The sequence below is a fragment of the Mizuhopecten yessoensis genome, unplaced genomic scaffold, assembly GCF_002113885.1.
Source record: "Mizuhopecten yessoensis strain PY_sf001 unplaced genomic scaffold, ASM211388v2 scaffold2977, whole genome shotgun sequence".
NCBI lineage: Eukaryota > Metazoa > Mollusca > Bivalvia > Pectinida > Pectinidae > Mizuhopecten > Mizuhopecten yessoensis.
The window spans coordinates 597832-620086 of NW_018404814.1; the positions used below are offsets into that span (position 1 = coordinate 597832).

The 22255-nt window shown below is 34.8% G+C and overlaps 1 protein-coding gene across 3 annotated transcripts in view; it reads right to left on the reverse strand.

The window, feature by feature from the left end:
• Window positions 1–587: 587 nt before the first annotated feature.
• Window positions 588–22255, reverse strand: part of LOC110446748 (serine/threonine-protein kinase 10-like) — a 102794-nt gene continuing 81126 nt past the window's right edge. Inside the window, exons 12-21 of one of the 3 annotated variants that reach the window (XM_021492047.1) lie at window positions 16750–16873; window positions 15623–15751; window positions 14740–14883; window positions 12046–12175; window positions 11414–11538; window positions 10560–10748; window positions 9677–9802; window positions 9221–9334; window positions 8810–8839; window positions 588–4958 (exon numbers count right to left, since the gene is read on the reverse strand). In XM_021492047.1, coding sequence (XP_021347722.1) covers window positions 4785–4958; window positions 8810–8839; window positions 9221–9334; window positions 9677–9802; window positions 10560–10748; window positions 11414–11538; window positions 12046–12175; window positions 14740–14883; window positions 15623–15751; window positions 16750–16873 — 1285 coding nt within the window. In that variant the 3' untranslated portion in view covers window positions 588–4784. Of the gene's footprint in view, window positions 4959–8757; window positions 8840–9220; window positions 9335–9676; window positions 9803–10559; window positions 10749–11413; window positions 11539–12045; window positions 12176–14739; window positions 14884–15622; window positions 15752–16749; window positions 16874–22255 lie in introns of all 3 variants that reach the window. The other 2 variants (XM_021492049.1, XM_021492048.1) reach the window with 2 other exon arrangements.

Sequence of the window (22255 nt, forward strand, 5' to 3'; positions counted from 1 at the left end):
GAAGAAGTCATTTAAAGAAATTGTTGACGGACGGACGACGGACGCCACGCATTAGCTCACCTTGGTCCTTCAGACCAGGTAAGCTAATAATAGGATGGGAGAAAAATAACCATCCCCTACCTTGAGGGTGTATCAGAGAAATCTCCAACCCTCGGGGTGGTTTTTTTGGTTGTCTAATCCTCGGTAGAGCCTCGGGTTAGACAACCAAAAAACATCACCCCTCGGGTTGGAGATGTCTCTGTTACACCCTCAAGGTAGGGGAAGATTCTATTAGTCTTTTGCAGGAATGTTAATTTGAAAGGAGAAAATAACCAAATATAATTTATTTTTTATTTTTCAACAATTATAAAACAAGTTTTCTAACTGATATTTATTACTCTTGTTGACTGGAATAGGAGTGCTTAAGAGGGTCTTCATGTGGGAGGAAACTGGAGTACCTGGAGAAAACCCATGTGATTGGGCAGGTGACCCCATACCTTTTCCGATCTGCAAATTGAACCCCGGCTGCCTTGGTGGAAGGCGAGTGAGTTAACCACTGCGTCACATGACCACCCTAAAAATAACCACAAAATAGACAACAAATACTGGACATTGAAATAAAATTTATTTTATCAGACTGGTACATTTTTATCAATAATCGTTTCATCACAATCAAGTGTGATAATAATCAGTGTGATAATAATAATAATAATAGTTATAATGCATTAATACATTAAATGGCATATGTGTGTATCGTGTGCATGATTTAGTTAAGAAACTGTCGCAATATTTTGACTCTGTGCATGACTATAGGCAGTACATCCGACACAGGTTTGAACAGGATGATAAGGTGAGATAGATATATATACATACACTACACATAGCTTAGATATGTAAGTACCATCGACATCTGTATAAACATCAAGTACTGGACACAAGTGCTTAGCATTGGCAGGTACACATTTTTTTTTTGTATTGGTGAATTTTCAATGGAAAGTACAGGGCAATATATCCACAAAATAACCAACACTTTCCAATTTGCCAATGTTATAGCGCTATTAACTCATTCACCCCTATATATTTAAACTGGACTTTGATTTGGTATCGTTCAAATGTGATTTTAGGGTGAATGGGGTGCAGGTTTCCATTGTAAATGGGTGTTCATTGTGCACGACAAGATTTAAACACTCTTAATCTAACAGATGACCATGAACATGAAGCATAGAGAGTCTATATTGCTCAAATGGATATTTAAGCAATCATGGAAAAATATTCTCAATAATAGTAATATTGCAAGTATTATCATTTTTTGGGGGCTCAGCAGCAAGAAAGAAAACACTCTTGATTTACATTAACTTTTGATTCCCAGGGACCAATAATGCTTCATGGCAAATTTGAGATTCAATCTCTTGTGTTTCCATGTTATGATCATGGCGTCCTGGGGATGGGACCAGACCCCTGAGCAAATATTGGTAGCATGAATGTGTTTGTCTCTTCATGCCCAGCAAGCACATGTATGGTTATTGAATGCAGATCTCAACCATTTGCAAGTTATGACAAAAGGACTTCTGTGACCTAGAAAGTAGGTCAATGTCATTTATATTAAGAAACTGTATAGCCTGGGCCTTGTCGCAATCGAGAAGATGTTTAATATCATGCCTCTTCACTTTCTAGTTCCTAAGATAATATTTTAAGCTTGCAGGCAATTTGTGCCAGGTGAGCTAAAAATTGTCAATCAGAATGGAAGATTGTTGCTTAAAAATGTTTACGCATAAGAACGACTTTACCCTAGGCACAAAATGGACCTCTTTATAATTACAATGATTTTATCTGAAGAAAAATTGTGTGAGCAGATTGTTTGCAATAAAATAACTTTCAGGAATTACTATCGGATCAACAATTGGCCTAATTATATGGCACTTTTATTTCGTTTCTTCCTCAGAATTATTGAGGCCTAAATATGACGTTGCACTGTATATGAATAACAACATATGGACATTTTAACTCATTCACCCCTGAAATTTCACAAAGAACTATTCCAACTTTTGAATTGGAAGAGTTCAAATGTGTCTTCAGGGGTCTATGGTCAGTTTATGATTGGACAGACTGAGCACAATAATCAGGGTAACAAATACAAGGATTTTGTGCATTTAGCACATCATCGTTTAAAAAAAAAATACAAACACTTCATGAGTTGTCCAACAAATTTTCATCAAACCAAAAAGGTTGATTAAAAACGGGTTTGTAATGTCTGCATATATGAAGCTCTCTGTAGGAAAAGCACGGAATTATTTGAGTCACCTGTGTCTTTCTAAGTATAAAATGTCTGTGTACTACTTACTGTTTGTTGTTTGTTTCTATTCTAATGAGTGGATAGCAATTAAACAGTCCAGTTAGTAAAATAAACATGTATTCTATCGTTATCGTGGAATGTTCAGCAGGTGGCTAGTCCTATTTGCACATCATCTATTAAATACAAATGTAATAATTTCTAGCTTTATCTAATCACACATACAATTATTACCGAATAAAGGTTTCTATTTATTGTTTGTATAACGAAATATAAAACTGCAATGTTGACTCGCAGAAGAAGTTTTTCAGTATATATTCCAAGCATATATTTTTTCCAAAAACAAATTCATCATGTGCACGATTCCTGTAAATGGAATTGTGTGATCTCCATCCCTATCATCAGGTTAAAAAACAAAGAGTACGTATATAAAATATATTATCAAACACCCAACAAATTAGCTCAAAATCATAACAGAGCAATTACAACAGATTTTCGGCATTGGTAATTAGTTAGGTTTACGTCATCCAGTGATAAATATGTAAAGGGTACAAGTATATATGCAGTTCTTAGCTAGAGAGACATTTACATAATCATCAAAATACTTATCACATCATTTTCACTTCAATAAGCATTTCCCCCCTATATGTTTGTATGCACACAGCAACAGCACTGGTAAATTATCACGATAGCCTCGATTGTTAAAAAAAAAACACAAAAAAATAAGCACAGTGACATGATCACGATAACATAACCCTTTTAATTATCCGGAGCTGTTGTCTGTACAGTCTCCCGCTCTCAATTATTTACAGCACATGATAATTTTCTTATTTGTTTTCATTACGAACACAATTCCATATATTTCTACGTTTCTAACCTTCTGTTCACTGACAATGAACATATCAAAACGTAACAAAGAGTACACGTGTACTACATAAGGGTTACTGTTTTTTGTTAATTTCTAATCATAGAATGGCGAGTATTTTTGATATTTTTCTGAAATAAATAAAATTTCAATTCAGATTCATTTTACATGCCTATGGTTGCTAAAAATTAGACTGAGATGAAGAATTAACTTAGAAATCTATCCCGTACAAACATATACAAATAGCTATTGTATCACAGATCTTGCAAATATCAATATTATCTACGTCTTCATAACTTCCTAGGCTACTTTTGAATGAGTTGTTCCCCTTTTCTTGTGCTACCTTTGAATAGAGTTGTTCCCCCTTTCTTTGTGCTTTTTTTTAAATGATGTTTTGTTTATGACCCTTCACAGTGCAGCTGATATAACTTATTTATTTTCACACAGAGAAAATACTCGGAACATATACTATCCTTTAAATTCTATAAATTGAATTGGGTAAATTTGAGATTTTTTTACTTAAAGGTAGGGACTGTGCTTTTGCATAATGAAAATAGGGGCCTAGAAATATGTGTATATGTTTAATCCAATTTTATCTTTAAAGTTGGTGCCTGATTTAGCACTTTCGTTTCACGGTTCTTCTTATATTTGTCCAAAAATACTTGACAACGAATGCAAAGATTTTTTTTAAAACACACAGATTTTTCAAGCATGTCACCTATATTAATTAAATAAGCCAAATGTTAAAGGATTACGTGATGTGGCTTCAGAAGGAAGGTGACCTAAAAATCTATTGATGATAAACACCATGTGAAAAAACTCTTTCTGGTTTCAGAGTAATTTTCAATATCTAGTCAATGAATGAAACTTGTAGATATTTTATCAGATAGTCTGATCAATACTAATATGATGGTGGGCTAAAAAAACAGAGCAACGCCATTAACGTGATATAGACTTTTTCTAAATTTCTCAACTCAGTTAGTCATGTTAACATATTCACATAAAAGATGGCCACATAACATAACCAAAGCACAAAAATCCTAACACAGTATTTTCTTCGAGTGAAGATTGTAAAAGACAGAGATTTTGAGAACCAAACAAATAAACATCTACATATCAAGTGTACGGTACAAACTCTAACAAACCCATAAATGATACACAATAATAAACAAAGGGAGACAATCCCGATAACTAAGGGAGACAACACTTGACAACATTGTTTACTTTTGAGTCTCAGCACCTCACAGTGGTTGTCCCCTAGTGACAAAACACAAACTTAATTGCTTTGTAGTTTTAACTGATATTCCACTACAGATAAAAAGCTTGGTGCATAAGTCTTTTTCTGGTTCACTTTGTAGACATAAAAGTCATGACATGCGAAGACAAAACATAACTTCTCCTTTAATGCAGAAATTGATCCTAAGAACAATCCCATATTCTCTCAAATGATCAATTTCATTCCTTAATTGTTCCTAAAAAGAAGTCTGTCTTATCATGTCAGAAAAACCAAATTTCTAAATCAACAATTCCGTTCAACAGATTCCTGAATCCACACTCTTGCTGACAGAAAGTCCGAAGAATTTCTAAGAACACAATTAATTGTGGTTCCAGCCCATCACGAGTCCAACACCACACTAGTCCCGTCGTCGTTTATATCACAGTCGAATGTCTTGACGATTTCACACTATCCTCTTTGTTACCACGGAGACTGTTGGGCTGCGACCGTGGGGCAGACTGCAACACACCATCATTGCCCGTTATCAGTACAGTGCCATAAAATTTCTCCTGTTCCTCCCTCTGTTTCTGGAATTCTTCTTCCAATTTCTGGATGGTAATTAAAACAAAAATAAAAATTAATATATAGAATGTTCAAAAATGTGTTTTCTCAATTCAGTGTTAAAAATTTAGAGACAAGATACACCTTCACTGATAGACTGATTCAAACAAATTTTAAAAAATCACTTAATTATAGCATTTCCTCATATTCTGTACGTTAATTTAGGACATATGAAATAATTTCTATATCGTTTTAGGCCATCTTCCCATTGTACTATTGTATAATAATTTTAAGCAATACATAGGCATAATTTTAATACTCATTACAATGATCTTTTGACTTTTTCATCAGTTAATTCAACATTGTTAGTACCAAACCAGCTAGATCTACCAATTCACTTTTACCAAAATTTCGATTCATTTGATTTGGTTAAATACAAAAAGGGATTTTCAAGGAGTTTTTATCCATTCCATAGAGTTCTGCTCAAAACCAACAGGATTGAACATAAGACATACAGTCCAAGTACCATCGACATCTATTGTTTCAGACACGCACATGCAAAGAACATTCAATTATTTATCAATGAATATTCATGTCATACTTAACCTAAGTACAATAATTAGTGTCAATTGTTTTTGAACTCTGAGGCATAATGACCTGAGATTTTAAGTTTGATCTTGGATCCTGTGTAAAAATTGCTATTATACTGTATTTTTTGATGTCTTATGTAGAATATATGGGGTACTAAATCAGGCTTAAATGTGTACAGGATCATGACATCTGGCTGAATAACAGTTTGATGTAAGTCAACTGAAAGCCCAGGAAAACTGTACAGCTACCAGAACATGTTTCAGATCACATGTGAACTGCTTATATGGTGTCTTAAAATTCATTCAAATTTTCAAAACAAAATAAAACTAATCAAAACAAAATAAAACCAATCATAGCAAACTAATTTCAATTCCATTGTTTAAGTTTTAAAGCTGGTTTCCAGTAAGTTTTCTCAAAAATCAAAACAATTTCATGAAACGTATCCAAAATCTATATATATCTGTATGTTTTGTTTTAATTTGATGTTATAACCATTCAAAATATGCATATTTCAAATTCTTGAATGTTTCAGTTTTGTCAAGTTTTCATTTTACTTTATTTTGTTCGGGAAACCATCTTTAACAATAGTTTGTTTTGCAAATGGCTGCTGAAATAAAAAATATTTTAAGTGTATTGTTAGCATATACTGACATGTTAATTTGAGGTGGGTTCTATTGAGGGGGTCTAACGGGACTGTTTACTCATTTACCCCTGAAATTTTATTATGAACTATTCCAACCTTTGAATTGGAAGAGTTCAAAGGTGTCTTCAGGGGTGAATGAGTTAATCTCCATGGAATTCATCAAACTGTCGGTATGTCCATAAGTTCATTTGCAAATAACCAAGTAGCACGGGAAATGAGCGTAGTGACAAAACCTAGTCGACATAACACGAGAGGTTTTTTTATATACACATATATATTAATAAATGTACAACCAAAATGTGACCTCTTGCTTTGATTTCTTAAACATTTACTTGACATATCTTTGAAACATGAGGCTAAATAAAACGAAGTCTTTTTTCCTCATATCTTTTTTTTTTAAAGTAACATTAAACATACTAATTTTGAAAACGAACAAAATGTTCTCACACAAGAGTCATATATCATGTAACAATTCGGAAACTTTCAACCAATAGCATGCGAGGAAGAAGTAGTCAACAGCTTCACCAGAAATTCGAGGAGTTACTTACGACTCTGTAAAATGACTTGTGATAGTAAATTTTGCTGAAATTCAGCCATAGTGAAAAATTGCATAAATGATATATATATTTTTTACATTTCATTTGTGTATTGTTTAAGTTCGATTGCTCCAATCCAGTTGTTCAAAATCACTTGAAAAATTTTTTTAATTTTTTTTTTATATTTTTATAATTTAATTTTTAGATAAATATGAAAATTTGTAGCAAATTGGTCAAATTTGAACAACAATGGATTGTCTCCCCTTTGTGGCAAAATTTAGCAATTGTACAATAATGTACATAATTGTAGTAATACAATTACTGTACTATGATTTGTGTACAAGATAGATCAATATAACTATGAGAAAGTTTTCTTTTGTTACAGTTATGTACTAGCACAAAAGAGGGTTTATAAAACAGCATACTGACATCATAACAAGTCAATACATGTAATTGTCCACTGTTGCTTATAACAGGGAGCACACATACAGGCTAGAAATATTTTTCAAAATTATTGATATGGACTCAAAAGAACTCGGCTATATTGAATAAATTACTGGCAATATGTTCTGACCAAAATGTTTAAAAAAAAATATGCATAACACACAGTTTTCAGATTATTGATATATATCTTTTATACAACACAGGTGCCAGTCACGTCAACCTTGATTAGTACATGGTATAAGGTGAAATTTGAATACGCAATATTTTAATAATTACCCAAATTTACAACAGAATTTAAATGTCCTGGGATTAAAATTTAAGTTTATCAGATACTTTACAATTACAATGTACAAATATATTTCTGCTGAAAAATGTAACTACTGAATTTGAAAATTTGAACATATCATTAAATTGAAATTACTATATATATACCCAGATATTGAGTCAGGCAAAAAAGCATTAAGTAAAAGGTTACATATGAAGTAATCAGTTAAGGTAGTGATAAATTGTTGCTCTCGAGTCATGTGTGAAGGTGGTTGATATCATGCTAGGCATCTGTGACAAATAATATTCCTGTGATGAACAAAGTTTTAAATTTTCAGAGACTTTGCTTTGCCATGAGTGTACATCATAAAATAGATGTATATTTTGGTACAAGTGCAAAATTCACAAAACTACCAAGTAAATAAACCTACACTTTATTTCACAACTTGATAAACATTATAGAAATGTGAAAAGATTTTTTAAAGAAGAATCCAAATGGAATGTCATTCAAAATAGGTTACAAACAGTCTAAAACATCATTTAAAATGCAACATTATACTAAGCCAGGTGTTTGATATAAATAATAAAATAAGTGAGAAATTATTGTGTGATCAGTGCTGGAATTACATAGGTAACAGCTTCTCCATTTCCTGTTCATAATTCTCCACTGAAATGGTTCAAATTCATTCTTAATTTTCTCGCAGCTATTATCTCTCTTATAAATGTATTTCTTTGGTGTCCTTCCTCAACCTATGTGAGTACAGCTATATATCCAATTTCAATTGCAGCAGAGTTGTTATAATTAACTGTCTTCTTCATGAACATGTTATGCCTTCATTTTCCATATTTATTTCCGACTGATACACATTTTTATTGATCACTTTTTTGTTAGTTTTTTCCCCCCTTGAATTTAGGAAAATGCTTATTTAATTTGACCTTAAAATTCCATCTGATTTTATAAGCACCCCTCACTTGAAAAATGTGTCTATTACGTAATTTTGAGAATTTGGGAAATTCTGCAATCATATGGCTTCCCTGGGTTTTTTTTAGTTTCTAAGGTAGATAACTGTAACACAAATTATGGGTACAATTTTGAAGATTATCTCCCCTTGAACAGTAACAAAGCACACTAAAATGTTGTTAATTAATAAAGTTAGATAGATTATAATATACTTTACTGTCAGACCAAGACACAATACATTATATGCATGCCATATGAATGACATTCAATGCATTGATAATAATATATATGGCATTCCCAAACACTTTAGAAAGCTTGACAATCACATAACGAAAACAGGTTGAAAGAAGTACTTGATTATAAAAAGAAATATATATTTTGCAAACTTAAGATAAAAAAATTGTTACTTTTCTATTCGGATTTATGCCCCCTACACTTGCTTCATTTGTCTTTACTTGCCTCTCCTCCAGTTTGCTTGCCACTTGTTGACTTTAATTCGATTAAAAACATTAAGATTTTGTTTTAATATGTAAGGAAGGAAATTTGTTCTTTTCTTTCAAAACTACAATTTTCTTTTCTCTATTGAAATAACATAGTTCACAAAACAATCAGGAGTTAAACGACATAAAACCTGAGACTATCAGACACTTTTCCCAATGCCAATAGTCAATTGTGACGTCCTGAAATCTCCTAAAAAGATATGGCTCCTAGGTGAGAAGACTATGAAGACCAATTATACACCACAAGCGAAAATTTAAAAACAAATAAGGCGAAAGCAGAGTAAACAACAATAAAGAAAAAAAACGTTATAGAGATTTGATACTTCTTTCAACCCTATACTACAGATTAGACAATAGAAGATGTCTGTACCTGTTTTCTAGGTGTGAGCTGGTTCTTCCACTCCCGGAGCTCGTTAGCATACTGATCATCCAGCTCCTTGATCTTCTGTGTCTCGTGTTCCATCAACATCTTTCTTTTCTCCGCCTACAGGTAAATGAATAATGAAACACTTGAATATAATATAAAATTCCTTCATACATTTTGTACATACTGGTATTTAAAAAAAAATTATCTCCTGAACGAAAGCAAAATGAAACTGTAGAGATATTCAGAAGGTAAGGCAGAAGTCGCTTATAAAAGACTGAAGTACTTTTGTATATTTGTAAGACAAATTAGCAATGAATGAAGCCTGTCACTGGACAAACATATATAAACCCTCAGGGATGAGATTTCTCAAACCCACACACTAGGGAGTGATATATTCCTTGAGTTGTTGGAATTAGATGTTTTGAGAGTTTGGTGCCCTGTCAGACTGAGAGTTGGTACCTGTAGGGCCTCCAGTTCTCGTAGACTGGTGTCATTCCTAAACACTAGTTCCTCCCACTGGCGTTTGTGTTTCTGTTCCTGCCGCTGTTGTTCTGCCTTCATCCGCTTTTTCTCATTCTCCTCAAACTGTAACACCAAGTGTTAAACTCAAATTTAAAATATACACTTTTTTTTATCTTACAACAATTATGAAACAAGTTTTTACAACTTATATTAATCACTTTTGTTGGCCTGGGTGTTGGTCTTAATGTGGGAGGAAACCAGAGTACCTGGAGAAAACCCATGTTGCGGGTTAGGTGACCCCATACCTTTTCAACTTCAATTGCGGAATCAACAAGAGGCCCATGGGCCTAAACGGTCACCTGAGTCTACAGTATTCATTTTTGTTGCTGAAATACGTACCAATTTGAGTAAAAAATAGTATAATGTTAACTTAACTTTGTCAGGACCATGAGCTGATCATTCCTACAAACTTTCAGTTCAATCGGTCCAGCAGAACTTGACTTTAAGTTTGAAATGTAAAATGTTAACGGACGACGGACGACGGACGACGACGGACGAAAACGGATAGCAATAGGTCACTTGAGCTAAAGCTCAGGTGACCTAAAAAGGCAAGTGCACTATCCACTGCGCCACCTGATCACCCAAATGTAAGAATCTCATCAAATAATCATCAAATTCTTCTCAATCATGAAAACAAAATTACATCACAACCAATTTGATGTGGACATAGTAAACTATTAAGTGCTTATCTGGATTTTTAGCTAATTTCTGTTACCTGTAGATGGTTGCAATGACCTTGACATGTACAGGGACCATGACATGTGCAGTGACCTAGACAATCATGTACAGTGACCCTGACATAACAGTGACCTTGACTGACCTGTTTCATCTTTGCACGGTCGTCTTCTGGTGACCCAATGGTGCTAAGGCGTAAGCTCTGTTTGAACATGTTGGCACGCGTCTTGGCCTCGCTTTTTAAGATTTTCGGGAGACGTTTCTTCTCGAGTGTGTGTCGACTCTGCATCTCCTCCTCCTTAGTGGTGTTACTCCGTTTCATCTGCTCCACTTCCTGTTAACGTAATTCAACAACAGAATAAGCTACCCGGAAATATTCTCTTAGCTAGAATGGCAAAGATGGTAAGCTAGATATTACATAACACCTTAGCTTTCAATTCTTATTAGGAGCTTTTATTCGAAAATTTCACTAAGCCACCTGGCAAAAGGTTATATCAAGGAATATTAATAAAATAAAAATAAATCTTATTTCAAACTGATTATATATCTTTCACATTCTACTGTGTACTGGAAAACTTTCGCTCAGTCAAACATTACGTCGGTAAAAACCATATTCACCCCGTGTTAACTTCTCCCTTCAGATTTGATTATTGTGTTTATTATATTGTTTATTAATGATTTCTGTAATTATAATTTTCCTTCATTACGGAGGGTGAAAAAGGCAAAAGCTGAACTGCAGTGAAAATTCACGATATCAAGTACACATAGTTACATGGTATTTCTAATAGGATTTTTAGTTTGTAATCCTTCTGTAACAGAGATACATACCGCATCCAGATAGCATACAACCTTAAAAGATACATGCTATTTACAACAGTTTGTAATACTTAAAAGGTTAATTTTTTAATTAACCATGGAATTTTGAATCATTTTAAGTTTTGAATCACCAAAAGCAACTCGGTTAAGACTCTTCCCATCTTGGATGCTAGAGTTATCTACCTTTTGATGGCGTGTCAGCATCTGGTGGCGCTTCAGGAAGAACATGTCTTTGAGTTGACTTTTAGCAAGTTGATGTTTTTCATGGAGTTGCTGTTTTTCTGTCTCCCAGATGACTGACTCCCGTGCTGTAGGAAAATGATATAAACATTTTGTGAACACATATACAGGTACATGTATATATATATTTATGAAAACATTATGACACCAAGGATTTTGTAAATGCTAACACAATCAAAGTTTTAGTGAGAGTTGCTCTACATGGCTTATTCATGTATCTAAATTCTAAAATATGGTAACCACTAAGATTACTGGTAAATTTCAGTATTACCACTTAAAATGAATTACCGCTGAAACAAGATTACCAGGGTACTAAATACTAATATAAAATAACCATCAAAATATGTACATTTTCAGTATTGTCCTGATTATGATGTGACAATATTAACACCAGTGTAATATCACTTATGATATGACAAAATATTCCGGCAAGTATAATGCGTAATGCAATGGTTATGTGAAATATTATAGGATGCGGAAGTAAAAAGCTGTCATCTTACAGCCACGATACCATCAAGAAAAGAGCCCATACTGACAGGATATGTCAGATACCGCTGACACACTCATTCACTTACATCGGAGGAGCTGCTGTTTCTGCTGAAGGAACTGACTCTCCAGGAGGGCCACCTTCTGACGATGAGTATCTGATAACTGTTTCATGTGCTTCTCCATTCGTTCCTGCTGGTTCTCAAAGAACTGTCGCTCCTGTTAACAAGTAACAAACAGAAATCAGTTTAAAACAATAAGTTACATCATGTCTACCTGGTTAAGACTATATGCTACCTTGCATATTGTATGATCTGTGATTTTTACCACATCTTTAAATATACTGAACTCTGACCCCTTACCTTTTTCACTAGCCATTTGACCCCTGCGCTATTCACTATCGATTTCACCCCTGTACTTTTCCACCTTCCTTGAAACCTGACACTCACTTTTCATTTGACCTCTCAAAATGTTCACCCTCTATGACTCTTGATATTTCTTTTTCAATGAGACTTCTAAACATTTGAACTTTCTTAAATTACTTTTCTTTTATTGTTTTTTTTTACATTGATATAATATGACAATTCCAACCATTCCAGTTCTATTCCGATTCAATTTGACCCCTATTTAGTACCCCAACTCTCTCACTACCATTTTACCCCTGAACCTTGTCACCTATTTAGTACCCCCACTCTCTCACTACCATTTTACCCCTGGACCATGTCACCTATTTAGTACCCCCACTCTCTCACTACCATTTTACCCCGGAACCTTGTCACCTATTTAGTACCCCCACTCTCTCACTACCATTTTACTCCTGAACCTTGTCAAATATTTAGTACCCCCACTCTCTCACTACCATTTTACCCCGGAACCTTGTCACCTATTTAGTACCCCAACTCTCTCACTACCATTTTACCCCTGAACCTGTCACCTATTTAGTACCCCAGCTCTCTCACTACCATTTTACCCCTGAGCCTTGTCACCTATTTAGTACCCCAACTCTCTCACTTCCATTTGACCCCTGAACCTTGTCACCTATTTTATTTAGTACCCCAACTCTCTTACTACTATTTTACCCCTGAACCTTGTCACCTATTTAGTATCCCACCTCTCTCACTACCATTTTACCCCTGAACCTGTCACCTATTTAGTACCCCAGCTCTCTCACTACCATTTTACCCCTGAGCCTTGTCACCTATTTAGTACCCCAACTCTCTCACTGCCATTTTACCCCTGAACCTTGTCACCTATTTAGTAGTCCCACTCTCTCACTACCATTTTACCCCTGAACCTTGTCATCTATTTAGTACCCCAACTCTCTCACTACCATTTGACCCCTGAACCTTGTCACCAATTTAGTACCCCAACTCTCTCACTACCATTTGACCCCTGAACCTTGTCACCAATTTAGTACCCCAACTCTCTCACTACCATTTGACCCCTGAACCTTGTCACCAATTTAGTACCCCAACTCTCTCACTACCATTTGACCCCTGAACCTTGTCACCAATTTAGTACCCCAACTCTCTCACTACCATTTGACCCCTGAACCTTGTCACCAATTTAGTACCCCAACTCTCTCACTACCATTTGACCCCTGAACCTTGTCACCTATTTAGTACCCCCGCTCTCTCACTACCATTTTTCCCCTGAACCTTGTCACCTATTTAGTACCCCAACTCTCTCACTTCCATTTGACCCCTGAACCTTGTCACCTATTTTATTTAGTACCCCAACTCTCTTACTACTATTTTACCCCTGAACCTTGTCACCTATTTAGTATCCCACCTCTCTCACTACCATTTTACCCCTGAACCTGTCACCTATTTAGTACCCCAACTCTCTCACTACCATTTGACCCCTGAACCTTGTCGACTATTTAGTACCCCCACTCTCTCACTACCATTTTACCCCGGAACCTTGTCACCTATTTAGTACCCCCACTCTCCCACTACCATTTTACCCCTGAACCTGTCACCTATTTAGTACCCCAACTCTCTCACTACCATTTGACCCCTGAACCTTGTCGACTATTTAGTACCCCCACTCTCTCACTACCATTTTACCCCGGAACCTTGTCACCTATTTAGTACCCCAACTCTCTCACTTCCATTTGACCCCTGAACCTTGTCACCTATTTTATTTAGTACCCCAACTCTCTTACTACTATTTTACCCCTGAACCTTGTCACCTATTTAGTATCCCAACTCTCTCACTACCATTTTACCCCTGAACCTGTCACCTATTTAGTACCCCAACTCTCTCACTACCATTTTATCCTTAAACTTTTCCACATTCTATGTAAGCTGAGTTTCACTTTTCATTCAACTTTTGAAAATGTTCACGTTCTATGACCCCTGACCTTTCAATTAGACTTCTGAAGATTTTTACTTTTTATAACATCTAACCCATATATCAACTAAATATTTGATAAAGCTTCTGAACCTCTTCAAATTCTATGAACTTCATTTAACCCCTGACCTTTTCAACGTCAATGACCCTTGAATCTTCCCATCTTTTATTATTGAACTTTTTTAAACTCTTCCTCCATTACCCATCAACTGTTTGACTAATCACTTTAACTCATCGACCCCAGGAGACACTTTTGAGCTCTTCCAATTCAAAGGTTGGAATGGTTCATTATAAAATTTCAGGGGTGAATGAGTTAAAGATCTCACATCTTTTACTTTTAATAATTCCAGAACCTTTAGTCATCCATAACAAAACTCTTTGAGCTAGGATTCCATTTGACCTAAGACCCCATTATGACCTTGACCTACTTTTTCCGCCAGCTCAATCTCTTTCTGGTCCTTCCTCTTCCTCACACTCTCCTTTTTATTGTCCTTGGGCATGAGGTCTAGTTCCTGTTTCAGCAACTTCATCTCCTGTTTCTGCTGTTCCTTGAAAGTTTTGTATTCCTTTTCCTGTTACAGAGAGGAAAACATGTGAAAAACAAAGTCTTGGTAGAGTCTTTGTACATTCTGTAACTCAAATAGAATTGTAACGCTATCTAAAAGCTTTGATGGAGAGCTTTACAAAATCAAAATACTGTTCTTATCCAAAATCTTTGACAGAAATGAAATAAAAAAGTTAAAAATCTGACAGGTTTTTTTATCCAGAAATGATAGATATGACAAACAGGAATTATCAAAATTTGCGTAAAAAAGGAATTATCAAATATCAAATACGAGTTAAAATTCAAATATTTATAGCAGTCAGATGCACAAAGTGTTAAAGTTTGTGCACACAATTTTGAGATGAAAAAATAATTAATATAACGAATTCAATGAATCCTGGATCTTCATTAATAAAAATTTTGATGAAAACAAATCATTTTGAAATACATTTTCCAACAAATTACCCTCTTTTATCCAGCCTATCAGAATCTTAAACAGACAAATAAAATACTTTTTCTTTCCCGACATAGTTATTTTCTAGAAATTATGTTTCAAGTGAACAGCTCACTTCTGATCTGTAAAAGGTCATACATTTTCAATAATATCGACAGGGATAGCAACTGATTGGCAGTGTAAAACATTCTGCAATTTACTCAAAGACTGCTTTTCTACCATAATAGTTCCATCATACTCCCATACCAAACTGCCCATGTTCCAATAATTGTATTGTTTGACTGGATATAGAAAAATTTCATTAAAATGTTACCTGTTCCAGTTTGATACGTTTGCCGGCGGACTTCATGTCCATCTGTTGAGTGGTTTCTGCCCTCTCCACCTGCTGTTTCTGTTGTTTTGTCAGAGTCTCCATATCCTGGTCATAGTTCTGCACCAATTTCTGGTTTAAAATATAGGGAGAAATTGATTAAATTCCATATAAGGAGAAATCAGACACACAAGGAAAGTGATGGCGCTAGTGGAGAATGTGCAATTCTACATTTAGCAAACTTCGTAGTGTACTCGATCTCCTAGATACCAGCGTTACCTAAGGCATGTGTCAAAAACTGAAGAAAGCATTTCAATAGATTATTTCCTGATTTTTTCATTGACAGTTAATATAAATAAGTTCTGTAATACCGTACTTACTACAGTTACCTCAATACCTATACACTGACAAAGTATTGTGTTAAACTTGAAGCATCTGCATTTTGAAACATTTTTGAAGGGGTGAAGTTCAATAGTACAGGTTCTAGTGCAAAGCATCCACGATATCCAGGGGTTACCCTCACTTTCGCTCTCTACACCCCTGGAATCATCCTCGATATCCAGGGGTTACCTTCACTTTCGCTATCTACACCCCTGGAATCATCCTCGATATCCAGGGGCTACCCTCACTTTCGCTCTCTACACCCCTGGAATCATCCTCGATATTCAGGGATTATGCTCACTTTCGCTCTCTACACCCCTTGAATATGTCATAGCAAAATTGAAGGCTCGGTGTACCCCACCTGTTGATGAGGCAAGACCAGTTCGATCCTTTGATGTACATCAAAAGAATGTTGCGGTCACCTAATGGTAAAAATTGACAGGCTTTGAAGTCGGGCGTCTCTCCTTTGTAATATTCAAAGGGCAGGTATCAGCCTAGCGATTGGTCAGTTTTTTCCCCCTGAGACCAATTGAATAGCTATCTTAGTGCCTTCAATTCTGCTATGACATATTCCAGGGGTGTAGAGAGCGAAAGTGAACGTAACCCCTGAATATCGAGGATGAGTGCAAAGATGAGAAATCACAATTGCACCTTCCAATTCATAAAGCAAATTTCGTTAACACCACTTCCAAACGCAAAAACAAGAAATTTCACACTACTACTAGCCATACAGAAAGAGGAACACCAACCTGCATGTCTGTGTCGAAGCGACGCTCCTGTCCCTCCCGTGCACATTGTGCCTTGTATAGCAAGTCCTGGTACTGTTTATTCTCCTGCTTCTGGAGCATCTTCAGCTCCCGCAGGTCCTGCTTCCTGTAACACAAGGGGGATAACTCCATCAGTACAATTATTTTTAAAACAAGAAGATAAAGGCTTTTATAATCTTGAAGACTGCATGCAAAATTAATGGTTATCCAGGATTCTTGGAGTCAGAATACATGTTTCCATCTGGAAAGTTTTTCACAAAAGAATCTTCCCAGCATATTCACCGTCATGTAATCACTTATACAGCTGGGTAGACAATAAAAACAAATTATTATTATGACAAAGATAACAATTCTGACAGAGTCAAAGTCTTGTATAAGCTTAAAATCAGCAGCAGAATGTTCTACCATGGAACTGTAACAGACAAAAGATGTAGACAAAACTTCCTAAACACAGATATCGTAACAGACAAAAGATGTAGACAAAACTTCCTAAACACGGATATCGTAACAGAAAAAAACTACACTTATAAAGGAAATAATAAAAGAAAAGATACCATTATTTAAGGATGAAAATATATGAATATTCAAAAATAGAAGTTTCAGTGCAAGCAGAGTTCAGAATCAATGGGAATTACACTAAGGCATAACACAATCAGAGTTCAGAACCAAGGGGAATTACACTAAGGCATAACACAATCAGAGTTCAGAATCAATGGGAATTACACTAAGGCATAACACAATCAGAGTTCAGAATCAAGGGAAATTACACTAAGGCATAACACAATCAGAGTTCAGAATCAATGGGAATTACGCTATCTATACAAAATATCCAAGGTACAAGTTGTTCAAGCTGTTAACACAAATGATAGTACACAAGGAAAATAATACTACATATAAAATGGGAGATAACTCTGCCAGTGCTCTGACAGACTGATAATAAATCAAATATATTGATTTAACCCATTCACCCTTGAAATCACATTTGAACCTTACCAAATAAAAGACTAGGTAAGACCAGTTTAAATATGTAGGGGTGAATGAGTTTATGAGAAATGGTCACTGAAGGATGCTAAAGATTTGTCTGAAAAATAATCCAATTCTTCAATGACATGATTATTCTAGAGTAATGCGGTTTAAAGGCTTTAACGATTATTAAGTACCAGCTAGACAACAGGGAAAATTAACTGTAACACAAATAGTTTGTGTTCTATCACGAACACCCGGGAAACCACTCCATACAGTGTACACGATTCTAACAACCTTAATATTGATAAAACATTACCAGGAGCTGATAAGATAATGCAATCGAAATAATTACGTAGCATCATAAATAAGCGTTTAGCGAGAGATATGGGGTGGTTTGTCTCCCTAACCAAGAATTCAATACTCCAAACTGTTAGACACTGAACTGAGTAGGTGGAGCAGGTAATAGACTTTCACAGCCTCGCTAATATAATCAATTGTATAATATAACATCCTTCCACAACTACACTGTAATGATTTACGTTCAAATGAAATCTACGCTACTGAAGGAAGGCACTGCTGTTTGTAAAATCTTGTTTCAACAGCATTTGAGCCCTAAAGCGCTGGTTACAAGGCCTGGTTTGACATAGGGGCAACCAGTATCAAATGTCTATACAGGGTCTTAAGTGTTCTGTATAGATACTGTTAGTTATTTATCTTATGGCAACGATTGTAATATTTCCCTCAAAATAAAACCAAATAGAAAACCTTCTTTTCGTTAACATCTTTGCTATCAGATCTGACAAAACCTACTAAGCTTCAGTGTGGGTACATAATAACTTAAAAGTAATCTTTAAAATCATCCATGGAATTCAAGTTCAATATCATCACAAAACTTCAGATCAGCAAAATATAATAATTCAAAAATTTCAACCTTTTTTTTTCTGAAAACACATTTTCCTTTAATTTCTTGTCCAACAGAAAATATGATGTAAATTGGCATCTTATTTTACAGAGGGCTGTCCCAAAATCAACAATATATTAATCTACATATTCTAGTTAAAGCTATTAGCTCAACCAGGGCTGCCTGACAGGTGCCCTGGACTTATCATAGGACATATTTATTATGTGGTAACATATTTATAAGGCAAAAATGTCAGATAATTAGCCCACTCTATTGCAATTCAGTAAGAATTGGCATCAAATGATATTTCATTGTCCTGTAACATTACTCAGCCCTCCCTCTACTTTAAGTTGGGGATTATGTATTGGTCCCTTAACTCATTCACCCCTGAAATTTCATAATGAACTATTCCAACCTTTGAATTGGAAGAGTTCAAATGTGTCTTCAGGGGTGAATGAGTTAAGGGACTATTTTTTTTTTATATCATTAAAAGCATTCCTAAGATCATATTGCTGGTATACTTGTATAACTGTGAAAAATTATCATGGAAATCACATATTGATCTATTAATTTATACAGTGTAGAGACATTATGTAATGTTTATCAGTGCCCTGTAAATCTAGTGCTGACAATGGCTGCTGGAAGCTTCAGGCTGTGTCATTTTGTGTTTGCATAACAAAATTACAAATTCAAACAATAATTACAGTCTGGTAGAACAATTCTCAGTGGAAGGGTGGATTATAATGCTTTTAATTCATTCACCCCTGAAGTCACATTTGAACTCCTTCAATTCAAAGTTTGGAATAGTTCATTATGAAATTTCAGAGGTGAAAGAGTTGAACCTATCAAAAACAAAACCATGACAAAATTTCGAGACTACAGTTACGTACACATTGATCAGGGAATACCTTCATTCCTGTTGTACCGGACATCAAATATTAGATCAGACGATGTGTAGTCTGTTTGAACATTATCAATAATATCTAAAACATTATTTACCATTTCTGAAAGTAACCATTTGGTGGTTTTCACCTTTGTGGCCTAAATCCAATATATCAGAAATACCAAACAGGCACAGGACTCTGTATAAATACAGGTTCAATTAAAAATATGTATTTTTTCTAAATATTATGTTAATTTTTCATTAACAATATCTTAATTCATCACTTAAGTTACAGATTCTGCAGCTTTATATCTGCCTTTAATATTCCAAGTAAGGAGATATATGTACAAATGAACATATACATTGTGATTATGTAGGAAAACATCTCGCATTTCAAATCTATTGAGTTGCCTATTTGCAGTGCAATATCTTATAACAAGGAATCTCACTGAAAGTATTGATTTTAGGTTTTTGACACTATATTCCCACAAAAACAAAGTGAAAATTCCACAACAGCAAAATAACACTATATCTCTGCATAACAATCTGATCCTTAGACTTTATGTCTGACCTGTTGAAGAAAATTTATTCTGATCCGAACCGACGGAAAGCGACTCAAAGACGATGCTGCAGGCATGTTCAGTCGGGCAATGGGGAGCCAAGTATATTCTCATTCTCCTGCCAATTATTACACATTCCGTGGGGACCAACACAGTAGTTAGCATGAGTAGCGAGTCCTTCAAGGGGGGAATACATACAAATACTTCTAATACAGCTGCNGGGGGGGGGGGGGGGGGGGGGGGAGCACATACAAATTCCTCCTGTACAATTGCTGTCAGTATAATTGTAATACAGCAGATACATTCCTATGACAAATGAATTAGATTCTTTCCTGGAATATACAGCAGTTATTCATATGACAAATGACTTAAAAAGATTATTTTCCTGGAATATATTTATCTCCATTAAGTTCACATTGATATATATCAACATCAAGAAAATTTACTACCGTGGGGTAAGTCCTTCAAAAAGAAGAAATTGACAAGATTCTTTCATTTTCTCATACAAATGTAATGTGGGGTTAGTCCTTCCTATCAAAAAGAGGAAATAGACAAGATTCTGTTATTTCCTCATACCAATGTCATGAACAAATTTTCTTTATTTTTCTTTAAATATCCAGCGATTCAATCAGATCCTTTTTATACAAATCAATGTTGTCACCAGTGTAGTTCACTCTCACAGACTAGAAAACAATTCCTCGCTTTGTCCAAAACTGAATGATTTTCATTTTTTCAGTTCCAAATTCAAGGATATAAAGTTCTATGTGTGCTTTTACAATATACCGTAATTTTCACTGATATCTTGACCGATATTTCCAAAATAAGCTTTTGTGCATCTGAAACCTGGATTTGAGATTCTGAGATGGTTTCATGATCAAAGGACTTAGCTGACTTGATATAATTGAGCCGATTTCAATTTTGCAGTTAAAATTGTATAAATTCTTGTTAAACATGAATTGTTCCACATTTTATTTTTGGAAACTGATGTGACTGGACTATATACTATACTTGTTTCCATTTTCGATTTTTTTCATTTTTTTTTTTTCATGAAAACTTATTTATTTTTTCAATTTAGCGATAAAAGATTTTTACCTTTTTTTCAGTACGTCACTTTGGCTTATGGATATAGATGTATATTACAAAAGCTATTATTTAACTAGCTATACATACAACATAAACGAGCAGTGCCTTAATCTAATTCTAACAAAATAAAGAGGTTTTCAATCATTTGTTGGTATAAGACTCTGGCATATCAAATGCGTACGATCATTTGACGACCATTCTGACATAAAATATATTCATGGTCTGACCGACTACATGTACAAGCTATATTTACATACCATCTACAATCTACATCACACAAAAATGTCATAAAACGTCTCGGAACATAGTCAGCAAGTGGCATTTCCAAATGTTCCAGAGATTACCCGTCTGATCGATACAATCGGAACCTAAATGTGGGTGTTGTGTGTAACCATGGTGACGTAACTGTATGTCTGAGCGAAAACAATAGCTAATGTGTATAAATAAGTCACATGGTGTGTAATTTGGGGATATAAAAACATCATTGTTATTTATTGTAAACATGTTTTATACAATGGACAATGTTTTATGTTTTTTATTGTAAAAAGCACTAGAGCTCACTTGAAACTCAGTTCATGGCAGCACTAGTTAAAAGTATATTTCAAATCAATATTTTACAGTATTAAACAAATTGTTGCATTGAAAACATAATTTTTGCCATTTCATTTCTTTTTTTTTTAACAAAAAAAAATAATCAGAAAATAAAATGCAAGGCTTCAGATTTTTAGGAAATATTAAAAACAAAAACACAGAATGCTTCACAAGAATTTCCCATGGCTAATTTCATAGACAACAACAATAGGTGCTGACTGATGAAAACTCCAGTCAACAACTGAAGTAGACTGTTTCATTAATATGATTACTAAATAAGTATGTGATTTCCAAATGAGAAATTCATGACAAATTCTGACAATTATCTCCCATTTATAACATTGTAGACCCTCCCAAGACCCAACACTGTAGCATTTTCTCATACATTTGTATACATCATTATATAACTCATAAAAGATAAAATTGCCCACTTATCAAATTTCGGATTTAATTAATATGGGGCGTGTTTGTTGTATAACTGAAAGTGAACACCAGGAACTATTA